The sequence below is a fragment of the Acomys russatus genome, chromosome X, assembly GCF_903995435.1.
Source record: "Acomys russatus chromosome X, mAcoRus1.1, whole genome shotgun sequence".
Lineage (NCBI taxonomy): Eukaryota > Metazoa > Chordata > Mammalia > Rodentia > Muridae > Acomys > Acomys russatus.
The window spans coordinates 84361640-84383057 of NC_067169.1; the positions used below are offsets into that span (position 1 = coordinate 84361640).

The 21418-nt window shown below is 43.2% G+C and overlaps 1 protein-coding gene and 1 pseudogene across 12 annotated transcripts in view; one reads left to right on the forward strand and one right to left on the reverse strand.

Annotated features, from left to right (window-relative positions):
- Tmem164 (transmembrane protein 164) overlaps positions 1-21418 on the forward strand; it is a 158884-nt gene that overhangs the window by 80345 nt on the left and 57121 nt on the right. For 8 of the 12 annotated variants that reach the window (XR_007830161.1, XM_051140902.1, XM_051140891.1 and 5 more), the window contains one exon: positions 9927-9993. Coding sequence is in view for 11 of the 12 variants with exons in the window: in XM_051140891.1 (XP_050996848.1) it covers positions 9927-9993 (67 nt within the window). In the remaining variant the exon portion in view is untranslated. Of the gene's footprint in view, positions 1-2853; positions 2981-3967; positions 4075-5515; positions 5702-9926; positions 9994-21418 lie in introns of those variants that run through there. The other 4 variants (XM_051140896.1, XM_051140895.1, XM_051140897.1 and 1 more) reach the window with 4 other exon arrangements.
- LOC127184621 (POU domain, class 5, transcription factor 1-like) lies at positions 13676-14708 on the reverse strand (annotated as a pseudogene).

Consider the following 21418-nt stretch of genomic DNA (forward strand, 5'->3'; position numbering starts at 1 on the left):
ATTTTATTATACCACCAAGAGCAAGAGTAGGATCATAATCTGCTAATCCTAAGCATTTGTTAATTTGAAGAATTAGATCTAGCATATAGAGAGTCTACACCTGAGGCAGAATGAGGTTAGGACTCTATAACAGAAGAGTATCCTTGATGGTTCAAGAGCAGTAGATGATGTCTTGTCTACTTAAAATGGATACCTTGATGAGGGGTTCTTGAAAGCTGAAGTTACTCCTGGTCGTTAAGGTTGGAATTAGTCTTTATGTCTTCTGATATAAGGACCAGAACAGTGATTTTCTCTTTGGGAAACTTCAGGTATCACACAAGTCTTCATATCTGAGGCATCTTAAAAAGCCCATTGGGGGTCTTCGAGATGTCTCAGGGTATAAAGGTGCTTGCTGACCAAGCCTCATGACCCGAGTTCAATATCCACACATCACATAAAGGTGGAAAGAGAGAACCAATTCTACAAAGCTCTTCTCTGATAAGCATCATGGCAAGCATGCATCCCACCCCACTCCACCTCCAATAGTTAAAATATGGTTTAAAAGCCTCAGACAGTAGTCCTTCCTGATTATAATACAATTGGTAGTCATACTATATGACCTCATCCCTTCCCAAGGCTAGAAAACTCTGGTTCTTAAGTTATTGAGCATAGTTGGCTCACTAGACGAAAGAGCAGACCCTGGCTGGCACCTGCTGTTTCTGTAAGCTCAAATGAAGATTCTCACTTGTTAGCTGGAGACCTGGGCCTTTACATCTGGAAATAGCAATGCCCTTGCTGGTGTACAGAGGATAGTCTCTACCTCTCAACTCTGTCTTTGCTGCCCTCTTTGACCAACAACTACGAGCAGTCTTAACTTTCTGCTGCACTCTCCAATCTGTCCAGGAATCAAGAGTTGGGGAAACAGGGCTCTGGTATGTTTTAATGCTGTTCCTGGAACACAGCAGGTCCAGGTCCATTTTCCACTACCCTTGTGACATTGGAAGAAGGCTCAGATCTCAAGGCTAGGGGCCAAAAATGTCATTAGTCCTGTGCACTGAAGGCCTGTGAATGCAAGCCACCTGGAATCCCATGGCAGCTTCGGAGCTCCTCTGTCTCTGTTGGATGTGTTAGCTAGGCCAAAGGTGGTATTGTCAGCTCATGGTAGAAGGCTTTTTACCTGCTTCCTGGTCTCTGAATCCTATGGCCATTACAGATGGGTGTAATTTTCAGCTTGACTTTTGTTTCCCTGGTTGCACTTTTCATCCTGTCCATCCATCCATCCATCCATCCATCCATCCATCCATTCATCCATTTATCTTTGCATCTCGCGGTATTGTATAGTTTGACCTCAAATGCATGGACTCAAGCAACCCCCCCCCACACCCCACCCCACCCTGTGCCAGCTGTCCTCAGTTGCTGAGACTTACACGGCCTTGTTCAGCTAGTTGCTCTTTTTAGAGGGTTTCACAAGGGCCTTGGAGCTTCTTATGATTAACTGGCCATTTCGGACTTGCCCTTTCTGTTGGGATATCCCAAAGGAAAGGGGAATGGCGCTGAGATTTTTTTCCCAGCTTCTGGGTATGATCTGACAGTTTCCCTGCATTATGAGCACCCACTACTTAGTGTGATGGGTTATCCAAAATGTGCTCCAGGAGTGGCAGAAGCTCAAGCCCTAATGTGTGAGCTGTGAAGTTGGAATGACTCCGGTTCCTCCACCCATCCTGTGTAAGAAAAGTGGGTAGCAGAAGGCTTACCAACAACCTCTGCTTCTGGAAGCCTAGGGTATGCCCCCCTCCCGTTCTGAAACTCTGAATGCTGCTCATTTTCCTGAGCACATGGAAAGCAGAGGAGCTGTGATGCAAGCGAGACTATCTGGTCATGAGTATCTGCTGACTCAGTCTGGGGAGGCTTTTGAATGAGAGGAGATGGAATTTCATCTGTGCCCGCAGAGATCAGAGGTGCATTGCTGGATGGAGAAAGGACTAGAGACCAGGTGTGGGCCAAGGTAGGTAGCTGAGGGAAATGTGGGGGTGGGTGAAGGTAAGAATTAGGGCAGCCTGACATGTGATCATGGCATTGCAAGACTGATACCTTGGTGTTCTTTGGGCCACAAGAGATGAGGGTAATTAGGCTGCTAGCAGTCTCTCCTCCAGATCCCACTTATACTTTATTGTACTCTCTGAATTAAATATTTCTGAGATATAAGTATTGAATTATAGATAGCATGCCTTTCTCCAGTGAGCCTCACATATCTGTAACTGCTCTGAGGCTGTGAGATGGACTCAAACCTGTTGCCTTTCTTTGGTTTAGTTTTTTTCTTCTTTTCTTCCTTCTTTCTTTGCGCCCCCCCCCCCCGCCCCCGCCTCTCTAATTGGTATTAAAGACTGAGCCTATAGCCTTATGCATGGGAAGCTGGCATGTCACCACTGAGCTGAGGCCCCAGCCTTAACCTCTTGTGTCTTACTGTATCAGCACTGTTTTTCCCAGTGCTCATCAAAGGAGCTTCTGTGGAGCCTGAGAGGTTTGGACTGTAGCTCAGCTTGGAGCCATAGCTACAGTGTTTAAAAGGAGCAGCTATTTTTGCACCCTTACCCTGGCGGTGGCTGATTTGGGAGTTAGCTTTGGAGTCATTGCTGAGAAAGGTGTTTATAAAATGGCCTCTGATCTCTGCAGCCTTAGTAAGAGTTGGTCTTGGTAAGGGAGAAAAAGCTGTATAGCTGAACACTACGCATTTAAAGGGGAAGGAGACCGGAAACCTAGAAGACTCCTAAGAAGTTGGCAGTAGTTCTTGGAAACCATTTCCTCTTTGCCTTGGTACTGAGTTCAGGTACCTGCTTTCCTAAGATTTGATAGTCTGGATCCTGCTTGTATTAATATACTTTCTCCCCTTAGTGCTGGAGCCAGGGGCCTTTCCAGTTGATTAGAGGTCTCTCTTCATCTCCCACACCCACACCATAAGCTATCGTCCTCTCTCCACATGTGCCTATTCAGGTTTGTCCTAGTCAGTGGGGACTGCTTTCTATTTTCTTCCTTTTCTTTCTTCTGTGTAGCTGTGCTTTGAAATATATGTTTGAGTACATTTAGGAAAAGGAAAAGCTATCACTCCAGGTAACTTTTCCCATCTTGAGAAAGCAAAGTGTGGACTCTCCTGTGTTGTGTATTTGAAAAATAGAGCAATACAGTGTGTTAAAGCTGTGCAGTCAGTAATGAAAAAGTAGTGATGCTCCATTCTTATAAAAGTCATGTGTGCTTATTGTACAAACAAGATGAAATACTTCATAAATAAAAAAGACTGTAAGGATAACACATCGTTGCTGTTAGTAGGGTGGCTTAATTTTCTTCCAGTTTTTGTCATGCATGCACTCAAAAATAATGATTATTCTCTTTATGCTTTGTAATGTTTTAAAAGTTAATAGGCTAGATGTGGTGGTACATGCCTATATTACCAACAGTTAGGAGGTGAAATCAGGGGAATAGAGTTACATAGGAAGTTCAAGGCCAGCCCTGGGCTATATTAGACCATGTCTTAAAACACAAACACACACACACACACACACACACACACACACACACACACACACACACATGAAAACACAACAAATGTTAGTAACCACAGTTAGTTCTATATTTTAGTTAATATACTATAGTTGTTTCCCTATCTTATTAAAACTTATCTAAAAATTATTTATTTTATTTTATTTTATTTTTGAGACAGGGTTTCTTTGTGTAGACTTGGCTGTCCTGGACTCACTTTGTAGACCAGGCTGCCGTCAAACTCACAGCGACCCGCCTGCCTCTGCCTCTCTGAATGCTGGAATTAAAGGAGTGCTCCACAACACCTGGCTAAAAATTATTTCTAATGGCTATATAAACAGCTATTATTTGGATGAATAATGTATCATAATAGACTACAGTACACTTAATATAATATAACATGAGTGTATATAAACAGTGTCCTGTTAATTCAGCATTTACCTTCGTGGCTTAGATAGATGTAATTTCGTGACCTGGGCTATATGTGTGCTTCTGCTACTTGCTTTTTGATCCTGAATGAAGATGAAAGCCCCAGCCTTCATTCTGTCATTTGTAAAGAAGGTACTAATTGCCTCACTTCTTGAGTGCTGGTAATAATTAGAGGAGCTGACCCCTGGAAATGTTTTAGCATGGAGCTGACATAGACTAAGTACTCCCATAAATGCTACTAATGGCACATGGCATATCCTCTCACTGTACCTCCCTTTTAAAGTTGGAGATAGAGCAGTGCTTTCATTTAGGTATGTGAAGCTTCAGAATGGAAATGACTTTCAGCTAAATAGCCTCTTTACTAGTTGAGCATCTTCCAGGTGGAAATGTAAGTCAGTTTCGTAAGAGGGGGAATGTTTTGGAACCTTCGCACTTCTGTGGCCCCATTTGGTCCAGAATAAGGTAGGGGGGAATACACTGGCTGCAGCCAGAGGAATGGTTTTTTGTCCCCACAGGCAAAGCAACCCAAACTTTCCTTCTGTATCTATCATCTTTTTGAAAAGTCTTTATGTGAGTTTTTATGTACCATTTTCTTTCTTTCTTTAATGAGTTATTTATTTATTTATTATGTATACAGTGACCTGCCTGTATGTAAACCTGTAGGCCGGAAGAGGGCATCAGATCACATTATAGATGGCTATGAGCCACCATGTGGTTCCTGGGACTTGAACTCTGGACCTCTAGAGGAACAGTCAGTGCTCTTAACCTCTGAGCCATCTCTCCAGCCCTTTATGTTCCATTTTCATTCTAAAAAAGACTGAAACTTTCAAAGAAATGGCCAGAACAGAATAAACACATGCAATTCCTGTCTGAGATTTAGCATTTGTCATACTTTCGGATCTGAGTCCTAAAATACAGATAAATGTAGCATTCCTTGTTATACAACAGGTAGGTGCTGCAGGATGGGACCTCACACAGCTGAACAAAATGGTGCGTGCTCAGACACCAAGCTTAGGGAAACAGAAGGCCAGTGTAGCCAGTGGATTATGGTATAATAGAAATAAGTTTTGATGTTTGTAAATATGAATGGAGAAATATCCCGTAGACAAAGATATAGAATATAGAATCAGCCTAAGCACCCTTAAATTAAAAAAGATAAGATGGTACACAGATACCGTGGGGAACCATTCAGCAACAGAGAGGAGTAGATTACTGATAGAGTCAACAATGTGGATAAATCTCAAAGGCACTTGTCTTTCTCAAAAGACCACATACAGCAGTGTGAAAACAGATGAGGCAGAGCTGAATTATTGACAGGGACAATTAGAAGAAACCATGTTGAGTAAAAGTGTAATTTGCAGGAACTATATTTGTGACTCCACATATGTAATGGAACCATAAAGCAGCACTGTATATCATTAGTGAGTATATACTAATGTAAAAAACAAATGTATAAAGTATGACTAAGAAGGGTTCTTAGAATTGAAGGTTTTGTTGGTTCGAATATGGTAAACAATACTATTCATAAAGGGCATACAGATAGTAATTGCTGTTTTGTATTTTCTTTTACCAGGTGGCCAGTCAGGTGTAGCTAAAGAGGAGATAGAAGAGAAGCTGAAGAGAACAAAGTTTATTTTATTTGAAAGGATCTAGTACTCCAAGTAGAGCCACATGGAAAAGACGTCAAGAGGAAGCAGTGAAGAAGAAAGCAGAGACAAAGGGAATATTTAGGCCACTGTCATTGAGTTTCTTTGGAAAGGCGAGATAAGGCAGGGTTGGGTAAAGGGGTCAAGATTGACTAGTTTGAATCATTTATTTAATCCTTCCTTCCTTCCTTCCTTCTTTCCTTCTTTCCTTCCTTCCTTCCTTCCTTCCTTCCTTCCTTCCTTTCATTTCTCGAGACAGGGTTTCTCTGTGTAGATTTGGCTGCCCTAGAACCCGTTCTGTAGACCAGGCTGGCCTGAAACTCACAGAGATCTGCCTGCCTCTGCCTCCCCAAGTCCTGGCATTAAAGGCATGCGCCACCACTGCCTGGCTTTTTGAACCATTTCTATAAGCTCCACTTTACCTGTAGGGGTAGATTTTAGTTGCATGGTACATGATCCTGGAATGGCTAAGGTACAGGAAGTACAGCTGTGGACTGGTTAGCTTAATTATCAAAGACTTGCCCACAACTGAGCCCCTCTGATTCTGACTGATCCTCTGGAAGGAGCATACTTTCCCTAGTCCGAGTAGTGTGTGGTGTGAGTACGCGCATGCGTGGGTGCTGTGTGTGTGTGTGTGTGTGTGTGTGTGTGTGTGTGTGTGTGTGTACTGGGAAGAGAACCCAGGGCTGCTCACATGAGGCAAGTGATCTTTCCTCCTTCCTCCCCAACACACACAAACACACACACACACACACACACACACGCACACAAGCATAGCAGGCTACCAAGAAGAGACTTGATACCCTATGAGCATATAAAGGGGGAGGAAGTCTCCCTCAGGCACAGTCATAGGGGAGGGGAATAAGGGGAAAATGAGAGGGAGGGAAGAATGGGAGGATATAAGGGATGGGAAACCATTGAGATGTAACAAGAATAAATTAATAAAAAATATATATAAAAATATTTTTAAAAACCAGACAGTCCTTCCTGAATATAATACAAATATGAACTAATTAGACAGGACATGTAATACTCCTGCCATACATGAAGATGAATACAGTGGCAAAAACATAGGTTTGAAACAGTTACCCATGTGATGTTAGGTATATAAGTCAATTATTTGAATTTTGGTTTTCTAAGTTACATGAAGAAGAAAATAATCATTATCATAAAAACTAGGGTAGCTAGGCATGATGGAGTACACCTTTAATCCTGATACTTGGGTGGAAGAGGCAGGTGGATCTGTATGAGTTCAAAGCCAGCCTTATCTACAAAGCCAGATAGTCAGAGCTACATCGTAGTTCCTTGTGTGGAGAAAAACAAACAAATAAAAGCAAAAACCTAGAAGGATTGAATTACATGATATATTTGAATACTTAGTTCAGTGATTTGCACATGTTCGATATTTTTATAATATTTATACAAGTCATTTTTATGTATTAAATATAAGAATTCACTCTTTAGCCTTTCACCATATACCTTGTATAACTGAATTATGAGAACTTCAAACAACGCATGCCTTTATATAGAATTTTGTGGATCTTGATGTTAATTTTATCATCTTTATCATTGGCTTTCCATGGGTCCTTGGAATCTATTCTGTCATCCTTAAGATGTATCTTTTGATACTCAAATGTCTAACTGGTCTTCAACAAATGTCAGCTTTCCTTTGAGGTCAGTGGAAAAGCCTGGCACCAGATTTTAGTGGTATAGGGATCAACCATGTGGTTTGTCCTCTCCCAGAATGAATCTGTGCTGTGGCTGTCATAGAAGCGTGCCGACTGGCAATGTTAGGCCAGAGTCGACTTTATTTCCAGAGCACAGGGTGTCTGTATGGTCTTTTTGAAAACGCAGCTGGTCAGCCTGAGCTAAACACGCTTTGGTCTGCCTACTCCTACTAACATATGTGCGTAGAGTCTTTCACCGTAATGATCACCCTCAAAGTCATGTTGAACCAGAGAAGATGGTGCAGGAGGAGGTAGAGAGAGATGCCTGAAGCTGAAGGCAGGGCGCAGGTACATCTCAGTCTTCTCTGAGGTCATATTTGAAAGAGTGGGAGGCACTGATAAAAAGCAGTGCAAATGATGGGAAATTGAAGCCTGAATTGGTACAAGTCTTGACATTGACCCAGGTCATCTTACATTCCTAAATGAATGTGCTTTCCACATCAAAATGATGGAAAAGCCACAGTGTCTGTTTAGAAATTTGCGATCAGAATTAAGTGAGAGGGTTCATACAAAGCAGTTGATTTGATACTTTTCTGAAATGTATTAAGTGCTCCTCATCATCACTATCATTGAGGCCTTGGTGACAAAGAGTAACAGGAAGAAACAGATTAGCAGGGACGAAAAGTGGCCCCAGGGCTTCTGTGCTGTGCTGTGGCCTGCACTTGAACATTTCTTAGTTGTCAGGCCACTTTTGTGAGCTTCAAGAGAGAGGGGGCCACATGTCTAGGGGCAGCTGTATTTAAACTTTTGGTGCTGTACCACAGCATTGTCATCTACAAACTTCTCTTTTGAAAGGCGCATAGCTGAGTTAAAGAAACACCAGCGAAACTGCCATCATTATGTTCTAGGGTTATGGCTCTTTATTGTGCCACATCCCTGGTTCTACTGCGCACATAGAGCCCATGGGCCAAAGTTGGACACACCTGGCAGGATTCATCTTCCGAGATATTCTCGTCTAGGATGTGTGTGTGTGTGTGTGTGTGTGTGTGTGTGTGTGTGTGTGTGTGTGAGAGAGAGAGAGAGAGAGAGAGAGACAGAGACAGAGACAGAGAGACAGAGAGACAGAGAGACAGAGACTCAGAACTCAGAATTCATCCCATTCACCTAGTGCCTTTACTGTTGTGTGTCTGTGAGGCACAGTTCAGTGGTGGTTGTCCATGACCCATCAAGCCAGCTTTTCTTTGGGAGGAACAAACTCGTTCTTAGCCTCTCTGTCAAGTAACAACCATTTGCCTGGAATGGTGAAGAGAGCTGCTTAAATCCCTCCTCAGAGCCCTCACAAGAAGGCTTTGTCCCTGGGTTAGTTGTTCTTGACTGAGGAAGGGTATGGAGTGTGCATTTTAATAAGTCTGGTATTGGGACTGGGAAGCACTATCGATGCTTAATGTTCCTCTTCTCTTCCCTTCCTTCCTCTCCCCTCTTCTGTAATACTGGGGATGGGACCCAGGGTACTGTATAGGGTAACCAAGTGCTCTATCCCCAAACTAAAGCCCTAGCATTGCTTGGCTTTTTTAAAATTTAATTTAATTTTTTTTTTTTGAGACAGGATCCCCCTGTGTTAGCTTTGGCTGTCCTGAACTCACTTTGTAGACCAGGCTGGCCTCGAACTCATAGTGATCCACCTGCCTCTGCCTCTGCCTCTGCCTCCCGAGTGCTGTGAGTAAAGCCGTGTGCCACCACATCCAGCTGCTTGGCATTTAAGCTACAAACTACCATATATAAAATAGACCAGAGAAAGCCTCAGAGTTTCCTTGTTTGCCCTCCCCACCTTGTGCAACAACACCTAAAGGCATCGCTGAGACAGCAGCGAGACAGTCTGCACCACACTGCGGTCAGAGCCTCTTAGGTTCTTCTTTTCTTGTGGCTGTGCTAAAAGGGACTGATGAAAGGAACTCAAGGGAGAAAGGGCTTGTTTGGCTCATGATTAATTCATGTTACATCCACAGCCAAAAGCAAGGAGCCATACGTTAAGCCATTTCCATGGCTATTTTATAAGGTCTAGGAATCTGGGCCCAGGGAATGGTCCTGCTCACAATCAGGGTGGGTCTTTCTACCTCAGCTAAGTCAATTTTGACAGTCCATCACAGGCATTCTCAAATCATCCTTAGTCTAGAGAGCTCCTCCCGCGTGTTCTTGGAAGCTTGCCTGCTACATGTTAGGTTGACAATAAGACCCTCACAGACAGCTTCCAAGCTTGTCTTAGCCTTTTCTGTTCAGGTCTTTGGTGGTTTTTTTAAAAAAAAAAAACAGCCTCATTCTAATAAACAGGCTTTTATAGTAGTAACAAGCACCTAGCTGTTGCAGCGCCCATTTTCAAATGCGGCAGCAGTTAGAGCAATTGGTTGGGGCAGATTGAATGTTTAGGAAACCCAGAGCTTGGCACATAATGAGCTGTGTGTTGTAACCGAAGTGTGTTCAGGAAGTGTTTGGGGGATTCTGAGGCAGCATGCTTTTCAGGTAATAAACCTAAAATGTACTGATTTTCACTTACTTTGCCTGTAGATGAGCTCTTGGGCTGTTTTACACAGAGGGTCAGTTCTCCCACGGGGCCTAGCTCAACCTCAAACATCTCCTTCTCTCTCGTGACCTAATGATCTTCTTCCTCCTCCAGGTTACAGATGCACATGCTGAATGGAGCTCTTCTGGCATTGTTGTTTCCTGTGGTAAATACCCGGCTGGTGAGTAGTCTTTTCCAGAAATGCAACGTCCATGTCAGGCTATGCTTACTCCTTTGCTATCCAACATTTCTCATAATGCGTTGCCCTTATGGGTGTGTGATTTTAATTTGTATATGTTAATGCTGATACTTGACACAGTCGTGCCCAGAGTTAATGGAGGCTTGTGGGCCAGGGGCAGTTGGCTAGACTTATGCTACAGCAAAGGTTTAGAAAATACAAACCTTTATATAGAAATCAGAGAGGACGGAATGAAGCTGATCTAGGCCCACGCCCTCAGCCTGAGACTTCTAGACTCTTACATGTGTGGCTTCTGAGAAATTAACAATCCACTTATTGAAAGTCCAGGAAAATGTTACATAGAAAGATGGATAATATGGCTGTATGCATTTGTGATGTAAATGTTAATCATAGATTAACCCTAAAAGTGAAAATTCCTCTTTTGTATAAAAATTTGTATTTACAAGGTTTTTTTTTTTTTTTTTTTTTTTTTTTTTTTTTTTTTTTAAAGTTAGGGAGATAGGACAAGTATTACAGCCTCTAGTTTCACAGTGGATGAAACTGACATTCAGGATGTCACCTGAATTGTAAGGGGTAGTTAAAGACCAGAGCTGGAGCCACTTAGTCCTAATATGAGGCCACACACTGCCCCTTCTGAAGACTCTCCTCTCCTCTCCACAGATAGTCCTCAGGAGTGTAAGTTGTGCCACTGCAGATTTACATGATTTAGCAGTAGAAATTAAAAGTGATAGTTCATCTAAAGTGATGATTTTTGAACCTTCTCACTCTGTTCTGGACTGACTCATCAGATTATTAGCTAGCTGGGCTGTGGCTTTAGCTGAGTACTAGAATGTCTGCCTAGTGTGTGTTTAAGGCCTTGGTGCCCATCCCTCGCACCTAAAACAAAGTAACAAGTAAACAAGAAGGCTTGCCAGGATCTCCTCCTAGAACAACTGACTAGAAAGCAAAGAAAGACCCAAGAGATGTGAAAGCTGGCCTCCTCAGCCTGTTCCAGAGAACCCATATGGTAGACCCTCAGAACTCACTTACTCTAAGTGGCTAATTCAAAGTGCAGCATCAACTGGCTGTTGCTTGTTAGAAATATTAGGGTTCAGGCCCCACCATAGGTTTACTGCATCAGAATCTACTTAGATGGTAGCATAGATGACCTAAACCTTTGCCTCCACGAAACCCAAAGCACCTTCTTTGTGGACCACCTGGGCTTTGTGAAATGACAGCTGTGACATGAAGTGAGGAATGCGAAGCAGAAGTTGTCCTCTGCCTGCCAAGCTAAGGCTTGGGAAAGGACCCAATGCTCTCTTGGCTCATCTCTCTCTTCACCTGATTCCAGCTCCCAACACAGGCCAGGCCACCAGAGAGCAGCTGTCTTAATTTTCCTCTGCTCTCTCAGTGACCAGGACCAGGGTGAGGGCACCTCAGAAAATCATTCCCTGAACTAATGGAGCTGGTGCTTCCGGGTTTGAAGTTGGCCGTCCCAGAGCTCTGACTAAACACCTGCCACTTGCTGTTCTGTTCCCGGTGAAAACCAAGGAAGTGCTTCCTTGTAGCCTCCTGAGCCCTTGGTGGAAGTTAAGACTACCTACCATTGTACAAGTGGGAGAGTGAAAGCCCCAAGAGGCTTGTTCACACACTTGAGGGCATTTAGGATGCTGGTGGTGAGGTTTTCATTCGGACGCTATTGTTAGTAGCAATTGATGTGTCTCACCTGGTCTCCAGAGATTTTTCCTAAGCCCGTTACCTGGAATTAAGGGGGAAATGACCTCAGCTGCCACTGCTTGGGTGCCTATTTTGTGCCAGGCACTGCTGTAACTGGTTCACATGGGTGGATTTAGTTGATCCTTACAGCTTCCGAGGTTAAGTGCAGTCATCATCTCCGAGGTCAAGATGCCAGCAGGACTGGCTTCTTTAGGCTTCTTTCTTGGAAGATGACAGCCATCATCTGTTTGCTGTTCTTACGATTTCTTAGTGTGGCCAACGATTTATGAAGACATCTATCACTTTGGGTCAGGGCACATTCTGGAGTCTACTTTCACCTTAATCTCTTCTTTAAATCCCTGTCTCTATATGTGCTCACAGTCTAAGGTACCAGAGGTTAGAGTGTTGATATACAAAGGGGGATTGCAGAACATCTGGTGGAACCCATGATGCCAGCACTTTCTTACCCAGATAACATTGTTTCTTCCCCAATACCCCTTGATTTTTTTTTTAATCTCCCCAGTTTCTTTTCTTCACCCTTTCCCCTTTTCTTCTTCCTTCTTTTCTCTCTTTATTTCTTCCTCCTCCCCCATCTCTTCCTTTTTACCCCTTGTCATGACCTGGATCTGTTACAGTAACACACAGTGCTTTCTAAATAAGTGCCAACTGTAGTCCACCAGCTTATCAATACTATGTATCACTCTTCCTGCCACTGAAACATCTTTGGTGGGCTGTTTTAAAAAATGATTGGGGCCGGGTTGGTGGTCCCAGCAATCGGGGGAGGCGGAGATAGTCGGATCTCAAGGTGATGGCCTGATCAACAGAGTAAGTTTCAGGATAGCCAGGGCTGTTACATAGAGAAACTCAGGCTTAAAAAAATATTCCAGCCATTTTAGTAAAATTTTATACCTCTTTTCTAAAATAGAGGTGAACAGAGCTCATATCTCCTTCTGCACTTGTCTTTGCTATCAGTATTATTGGTCTGGCTCTTTCATGTTGTTGGGGCTCCATGAGTAACTTTGGCCTTTATGGCAGTTGGCTTTGCAGTGGTCAAGTTCAGACTGACTTCAAATGAGACACAGGAAGGCTGGAGCTTCTTGATTATATCCGATGATCCAATTAGGCAGGAAAAGCAGCTTTGACTTCTCTTTTGCCTTTCCTTCTTGGCCCTTTATCTTCTTTAATATTTTTCTCCTCATTAGCAATAATAAGGAGGCAAGAAAAAGAACTAATTAGTAGTGCACTCATCCTACGACACACACACACACACTGGTGTACATAAAGACAGGGTCAGAAGGAGTTGGAGGAAGTCGCCACAGTCAGCTAAAGCATTTGAGGTCTTCAGTGAATTTCCATGTGAGCTCTTCTGCCCGATGACTGCTTGGCACCAAGATTTGCAGACTAGCTAGAAAATGCTCTACTTTCCGTTCTATGGGTTTCCCTGTCTTCAAAGCTGGCAGCCTAGAAGAAGGACCCCTATCCCAAATGGAACAAGTTACAGGTAAGTGCTCCTTACAGCTAGGATCCAGCTTGGGATGAAGCATCTGCAAGGCAGTTAGTTTTCAGTGGCGTGTCCTTTTGCTTCTTAAAGGCAAGCAGAGGAAACACATCATGGGACCACTGGTTAGATTAGTCAGGTTCTCAACGCTCATGTGATCTGATCTTATCTTCTGATAGGGACATTTCCTTCCTTTCTTTTCCATCACCCCCCCCTCTCTCTCCCTCTCCCCTCACTCTCTCTTTCTTTCCTTCTTTGTTTTTCCAGTGTCCTAGGCTTCTTTATTTGAGAACAAAATGATCATGGTCTATGGCATCACTGAACTTCATCTTTCCTCCAGCTACCTCTCCCATCACTTCTTGTCCCCCAACATTTGTGCTTCCACTCCTTCCTCAGTAAATGAAAAACTTTATCCCAAAACTTTGGTGGTACAGGTTTCAGGTACTCTGGTTCCCTTTATCTACCCTTCCCCTATTTCTTCTGCTCCCCACATCCCTGGGCAGGGCTAAGGCCTCTGTTTGAATGTATGGAAGAGCCCAGGGCAGTGACAGGAACAGAGGGAAAGGCTTCATCCTTAGGAAAAGGTACCTAAGAGTAGAGCATGGTGAAGTGGGTGCCTCTGTAGCCTGAAGCACCAACACTTTGCTCTAAGGGCAGAGGAAAGGATCGAGGCCTCCCTGGGAAAGGGGACCCTGAAGCCTCATAACCCTCTCATCGGGAATAGCTGTATTGTTTGCTCTTCTGGCAATTACAGACCCACACAAGATTATATCCTTTTGAGTTCAAGCTGCTTGTCAATGATGCTGATCTGAGGCAGGGTGGGCTTTGGACAGTACAGTAACATGTTATCCGGGTTCCTTTGATGAGGTTCTTCATAATCCTCCTATTTCTCTTGTCGGCCTGCACCAGGGTCTCCACTCTGTACATCTTCTGAAGGTTCTCCTTATTGTTGACTTTCTCCACCCATGTCTTCAGCATGAGCCATGGCTGACACTTGTTCTTGAAGCTGAGCTGTAGGGCCTCAAAGTGGCAGATGGTGACCTGGTTGACCCTTTCCGAAGAGGACACCTAGTAGGGTGAGGCCCGCATCAGGCAGAGTGTACCCCAGGGTGATCTTCTTTTGCTTTAGCATCATGGCAGAGTGCTCTAGTTCTTTCTGTAGGGCTTTCATGTCTTGGCAGTCCTCTTCACTTGGCTCTACCCTCTCCTTCTCCACCAGGGTGGACAGATAGTACAGGACCCAGGGGAAGTCCCCCTCCGAGTTGCTTTCCCTTCCAGCTCCCGCCTGGCTCTCAAGCTTCAAAGTCTCCAAGCTAACCTGGAGCAGTAGGCCCACTCCAAACTGAGGTCCACAGTATGCCATCCCTCCACAGAATTCATACAGCAGGGGAAATAGAGAGAGCCCCACATTTCCAAGCCTGACCAAACCCCTGTCCCAATTCTGGGCCCACCCAGAGGGCCTTGGAGACTTTTAGGCCTGAGGGTCCACCTCTCCCGGCTCCATACCCTGGTGGAGGTGAGAAGGCCAGTTCTAAAGCTAGGTAGGTGTCTGGCAATGGAGATGGTGGGTAATCCAATCCAAGTTCCTAATGGCAGGAGCATTCACCTAAGGACTGCACTGGTAGGGAGCTTTGCTGAAGAATGAGCCATGCCTTGAGACCAGGCCTGACTCCCACATCTTCTATTCTGTGATGAAGATTTAGGGTTGGGTATGAATGCTAGCTAGTGAGACAAGATGTGGACAAGGTTTTCTAGCCTCCTTTTGGCTTTAAGAATTGCATCACGGGCCTTACTGAGTAGCCAGAGGAAACTGCAGAGCCTCTTCCTAAACAAATACACAAATACTCTTCTTTGTATGCATGTGCTAGGGATCAAACCCGGAGCTATGTACTTGCTAGGCAAGTCCTCCACCATTGAGCCCTAACTCCCAAGCATGTATCTTGGTATGTAATATCAGGAAGGGGCATAGACCACCACCTCCCTTATCTTTTTCCAATCGATTCATGGTCTAGAGTTATATTCCTCTGCCCACGTAGATCATGGCTTGGAAAAGAGATGGGCTGTGTACTTTGTGTATCTCTTGTCATAGCCAGCAACCTTTTGTCCTGATGGTGATTCTGGATTCCATATCTGTACCTATGTCTTTGCAAAGAATGTCTTGTAAGCCTGGCTAAATAACTTTCTGGCAAGGTCGAGCAACCCAAACATGGCAGCCATGGACGATGACCATGGAAGCTGGTTATAGATGTGATTACAAGTTTACTTGCAAAGCTGGTAATCTGACCCTGAAAAGAGGCATTGGGCCAATGTAGCACTCTCAACACTCCCTGCCTGTTCTCCTTTTTGTCCGCTAACTCCCAAGACGGTTTCTTTTCAGTGAGAGGGGTTCTGAGTCGCAGAGACGGGGCCATAGAAAACAAGCTTAAGACACTCTATCAGTCCTTTGCCTGATGGAAGACACCAGCCTGGCCTGTGTCTGTATTTGCAGACTTCTGTGTTCTACTCAGATTATGAGATGACTGATAATGATCCTTTTCATGCAGCTTCTTTCTTCTCCAAGGCCTGAAGCCTCCAGCGTATCATTATCTCATTATCAAAATTGCCCATTATTGTGGATCTTTGTTGGTCTGTTAGATTTGTTTCCTTTCTCATCCCTCCTCCCTTTTCACAGCTCCTCGTTTCTCAGGGTGGTCCTTTTGAAGTTCTCCCCACTCTCAGACTCAACAAAAGAGGGGCGTAGTGCTTCTGTATGGTTAGGGTGCTCCCCTCCATTCAGAAACACTGTCTCTGCGTTCTTGGGATACAGATTTGCTGCTGGCACCCCTTGTCCCCATGTGGGCTGCTGGGACAGCTTTGCTGTCATTAATGCAAATAAGGCTTGAGAATCCCACTCTTTGCTAATTGGCACATTGAAATGTGCTAATTGACCTAGAAGAGTTATTTATGTAACTGACAAAATTGAACTGTTTTAAAAAGTTATAGTTTGGATTTTAGACTTGAGCGGAGGGCAGAATATTCTTTTGGTTTCTTGAGGATACTTACAATATCAAAAGCTTGATTTCAAAAGAGGCTTTGATTTGCTGAATCAGTGACTGAGGCAAAATGGGCCTTTGCTTTCTAGAAAGGATGATGTATCAAATCAGATAAATGCAATGTGTCTGAGACATTGGGGGTGTTGAAAAAGGTTTGGGGCCAATTCTAAGAACTATATTTGTTAAAGGCTTTTCACACTTCTCTCTTGCTTATACCCTTCTGTTAAAGATTTGCATAACTTTTTGGTTTGCTGGATTATTTGAGATTAAGTTTCTTGCACAATTGAGATTTTATTGTAAACATTATTCCAACTTTCTCTTTAACCTAAAACTAGGCAGTCAATAATCTCATTAGGCACACACTGAATTCTTTCCCATTAGCTGCTTGATGGTTGGGATTGAATCATACATCATAACAATTCTCTGTGAGGGTGGGCAGTGTCTCTTGCTTTCTGCCCAATCCCCCCAGGCCCTCCTACTTAGAACCTTACAGATAGCTCAGATAAGAATGATTGACTCTTTAGGGCCTGGGAACAGAGGCCTGTATAGGGCTGAGGCATGAGGGTCACAAGTTTAAGGCCTGTTTGGATTATATTCGAGTCCAAGGCTAGTCTGAGCAGTTTAGAGAGAACCTGCATCAAAATAAAAATTAAGAAGAGGGTTGATTCAGTGGTAGAATGCCTGGCTAACATGTGGGAGGCCCTATGTTTAACCCCCAATCAAAAATAAACAAAACCCAACAACATTGGGGGGTAACATATTGGTAGGAACATAGTGGGGATGGGCAGAGGAAATTGGAAGTAGATATGATCATATACATGTATAAAAATTTCAAACAACGAAGAGAACTTTTTTAAAAAGATAAGGATAAAAGAAATCTATCAGCAAATAATATTGAGAGAAAATCCAGAGGCTCCTTTTATGTGTTCTAGGATCTTGGGTTTGAAGAAAGTGGTAGAAGATCTTTTCAGCCACTAAAAATCCTATTTATTTCTGTTATTATAACAAAGGACAAGGTTTTTCCTGAAAATGCATGCAATACAATAAAACAGAAAAGTCACCATAAATGCATTGATGGTCCCCCCACAGGTTGAAAACAAGAGGCCTGAGGCCTTTGTCTCGTGTGTGTGTGTGTGTGTGTGTGTGTGTGTGTGCGCGCGCGCGCGCGCGCACGCGTGTGCGCGTGCGTGCGCACACACTATGTATATGGATGTGTCAGAGACTAAACTTCATTTATACTGGGAAAGTGCAGGCATCCTTCCTAATAGGCAGTGACCCTTTAAGCTACATCCTATTTGATTTCCCTGTTTGTCTTTCTCCGGTTCATTTTGTAATAGGGTTTCACTCAGTACACCAGGTAGGCTTCAATTTGAGACCCTCTTGCTTCAACATTCTGAGTTGCTAGCATTATAGGCCTGGGCTACCTGGCTTGTATTTGTGACTTTTTTTCTAGAAGCATAACATATTTACAGTGAGGAAAATACACAAAAATACCCAAATCAAACTGAAATTATGGGCCAGTAATGACTGCTAATATTGTTTGCTGCATGCATTGGAAGGGCCTCTCCCCCCTTCTGTAGATGACAAGCGGTCACAAGTGCCCCCTTTGGAGCCAGCCTGTGTGTGGATTTCTAGTCAGTTCATCTCTCTCTCTCTCTCTCTCTCTCTCTCTCTCTCTCTCTCTCTCTCTCTCGCCTCCCTCCGCTCTCTCCTCTCTCTCTCTCTCGCTCCTCTGCACCCCTCCTCTCTCCTCATCTCTCTCTCTCTCTCTCTCTCTCTCTCTCTCTCTCTCTGTGTGTGTGTGTGTGTGTGTGTGTACAGCCACATGACCTTGAGTAAGGTAGTGACTTCACTGCCCTCATTAGCTTATCTGTAAGTTATGCTGTGATGAATGATCTTGTGAGGCACAGACTTAGCTGGGCCTACCCTACCCCACAGGAAGCACCCCATGGGGTGGGGCTGCTACTACTGCTAATACTATCCCAGAAATTTTGAGGTGGGCTCCTGTTAAGTGTGCCATTTTTTATTTTTATTTTTTTAATTTTATGTTATTCTGCAGAGCTTTGGCCTCAGCTCCCGGAGTTGCTCCGCATCATGAAGGGGGCTTTGTTTCTGATTTCGCCTTGCTGAGGGAGATTAAAATTCCTTGGCAGGCATTCTTGTTCTCACTGATGAACACTACTTTTATGTTTCGCATTTGGTTCAGGGACATGGCAGTATGTTTGATTAGGGAACTGGCTAGCCCTACCCCTTTCCTTCCCTCCTGACAGGTAAATTAGGCTTACTCCTGTTTTTCGATCTCTTGGCCTCTGTCTGTCTGTCTGTCTGTCCTCTCTCCCCTTCCCCTCTTTCTCCTTCCCTCCCTCCTTCCCTCCTCTCCTATCTCTAAACCAAAATAGATAGACCTATCAGACCTATCTGTAAGTGAGTTGGCCCCAGCCACAGCCTGAGAAGCCTATTCAGAGCCCGGCACAGTGGGAGTCACGTGTCAGCCTGCTTCTTGGTAGCTTGCCTAGGCTCTGTAGAACACAGTCCTCCCCGGCATCTTTGTTCTTTACCTTGAACTACTATTCTAAATGTTGATTTTTTTTAAGAGGCTACATAGGGTCTGACATATCCTAGATTGGTCCAAAACTCACTATTTAGCCACAGAAGACCTTGGACTCCAACCCCCCCCATACCTTTCAAGTGCTGGGATACTAGCCATATGCCACCACACGTAGATAAGAGATGTTTCTTTGTGTAATAAAAGTCTTATTTTTCAAGTCACTTTCTTCTCGTCTTGAGTACAAAGGACCAGTGGCCATACCAGTGAGCAGCCAGGGCATCTGTGTTGTTCTAGTCCCAGTTTGTCTTGGATGGAACTTGGGCCTTTGGAACATTTCATCACCAAGGAGGATTGTTGATAACTGTTCTCCGTACCTCATAGACATGGCATAGAGAAAAAAACTATTAGACATAAGAAAAGAACAATGGGTAGACAAGAAAGAACTTTGGAAAGTTAAAAGTAGTGTGGAAAGGACTCCTTGGCTTCCTGTTATTGCTGAGTAATATTTTTGGAGCAGGGAATTAATTGAAATTCAACTTACATATAACAAATGTGTCCTTTTAAAGTACCTATTAATATATTAAAAGTGGCTTTCCGTATATTCAGGCTTGTGCAGCCATCACAATTATTTGATTTTAGATCTTTTTCATCACCTGTCCCCAAACTAAGCCCTGTCATTTGGGCCTTTCCACATCTTCAGCCTCTGGCATTTAGTAATCAACTTTCAGTCTCTATGGGTTTGCCTATACTGGGCACATATATATTAAATCTTATAATGTTTTGGTGGTTTGTTTTTGTTTTTGTTTTTAGGTTTTTGGTTTCTAGAGACAGGGTTTCTCTGTGTAACAGCCCTGGCTGTCCAGGACTCACTTTGTAGACCAGGCTGGCCTCGAACTCACAGAGATCCACCTGCCTCTGCCTCCCAGAGTGCTGGAATTAAAGGCGGGTGCCACCACACCCGCCTCATGTTTTGTGTTTTCATTGGGCATGCTTTGGGGGTTCATTCATGCTGCAGCATGGATTAGTACTTCATATTTAGGAGCATATAATATCTCTTTGCAGGATATGTGAGGTTTTATTTCACTATTCAGGCATTGTTGTTGTTTTTTTTCCTTTGGGCTAGTATGACTGACACTACTGTGCACATTTGTTTAAGAATGTATGTTTGTTTAGGTATATACCTTGAAGTTGGATTGCTGACTCATAAAGTAACCCTGTCTAGGCCTTGGAGGAACCTGCCAGGCTACTTTGTAAGGTGACTATACCAGCTAATATCCTCACCAACAATGAAGCATTTCCAAGTTCTAGACATCCTTACACCTTTCTTGTCCCTTCCATTAGAGCCTTAAAGATGTGATGAGGAATTTTATTGTGACTTTGATTTCCTTGTTAAGCTAAATGATGTTGAGTGCCTTTTTATGCACTTTTAGCTACTTCTATACCTTTGGGGGGTGATTTTCAAATTCCGTTCCATTTTTAATTAAGCTGCTTGTTACTAATCAGCTTTAAGAATTCTCTCTAGATATTAGACTCATAGCAGACATATGATTAGAACTATCTTTCTCATTCTGTTGGTTGTGGGTTTTTTTTTTTTCATTTTCTTTTTGGTAGCTTGTTTTGTTCCTAATTTTTGAGACAATATCTTAGGTCTCCTTGACATCGCCATGTAGAGCAGACTGGCACTGACCTCGTGCTGCTGCCTCCATCTCCATTTCCCAAGTGCTAGGATTGCAGGGCTTCGCCATCGCATGTGCTGTCTTTGCATTTTCTTGACTATGTCCTTTGAACTATACATTTTTTTTTTTTAATTTCAAGAAAGTACTTGCTTTTGATTTGGTTGTGGGTTTTTTTTGTTTTTGTTTTTGTTTGTTTGTTTGTTTGTTTGTTTTTTGATTTGGCTGGTTTTTTTAAGCACATATTTTTTAAAAAATTTGAAAAACTCTAATATCTCTACTTTTGATTTGGTTGCTTTTACTTTGGGGGATAGCATGTGAAACATATTTGTTAAGATAATGAAGAGGGGATATTTAAGAGCCTCATAGGTTAGCTCTTATACTGGTGTCTAGATAATTCTTGAGTGAAGTTTTAACTATGGTGCGTTGTCAGTCTAAAATGATTTTTAAAAATATGTTGACATCCAGTCATCTTTGGGCCATTTGTTGAAATGATTGCCTTTACACTGCTATCTATGTCAAAAGTCATCCAAAAATAGATATCAGGTTTATTTCAGAATCCTCAGTTCTGTCCTGTTTATCTATGTCTTGACTGGTATAAATGCACTATACTGGGTCAATCACTATAGCATTGTAAGAAGTATTATGTTGTTTTCTTTTTGAGTCAGTCTCTCATGTAGCGCAAGCTGGCCCAGAAAATTTAGTCCATGTGCTTAGATTACAGACTCACATCACCATTCCTTGTAGTGGAAGGATCAAACACTGAGACATATGTGTTTTCCAAGATGGTTTTTGCTTTTCTGGGACCCTTGCTTTACCATGTATTTTGCAAAGCAGTCAATAGAGATTTTGATAGAGAGTGCATTGAATGTAGATTAGTTAGGGAAGTTTGTACATCTTTACAATATTAAACCGCCCAGTCCATAAACACTGGCTGTCTAGACATTCAGTTTTTTTTTCA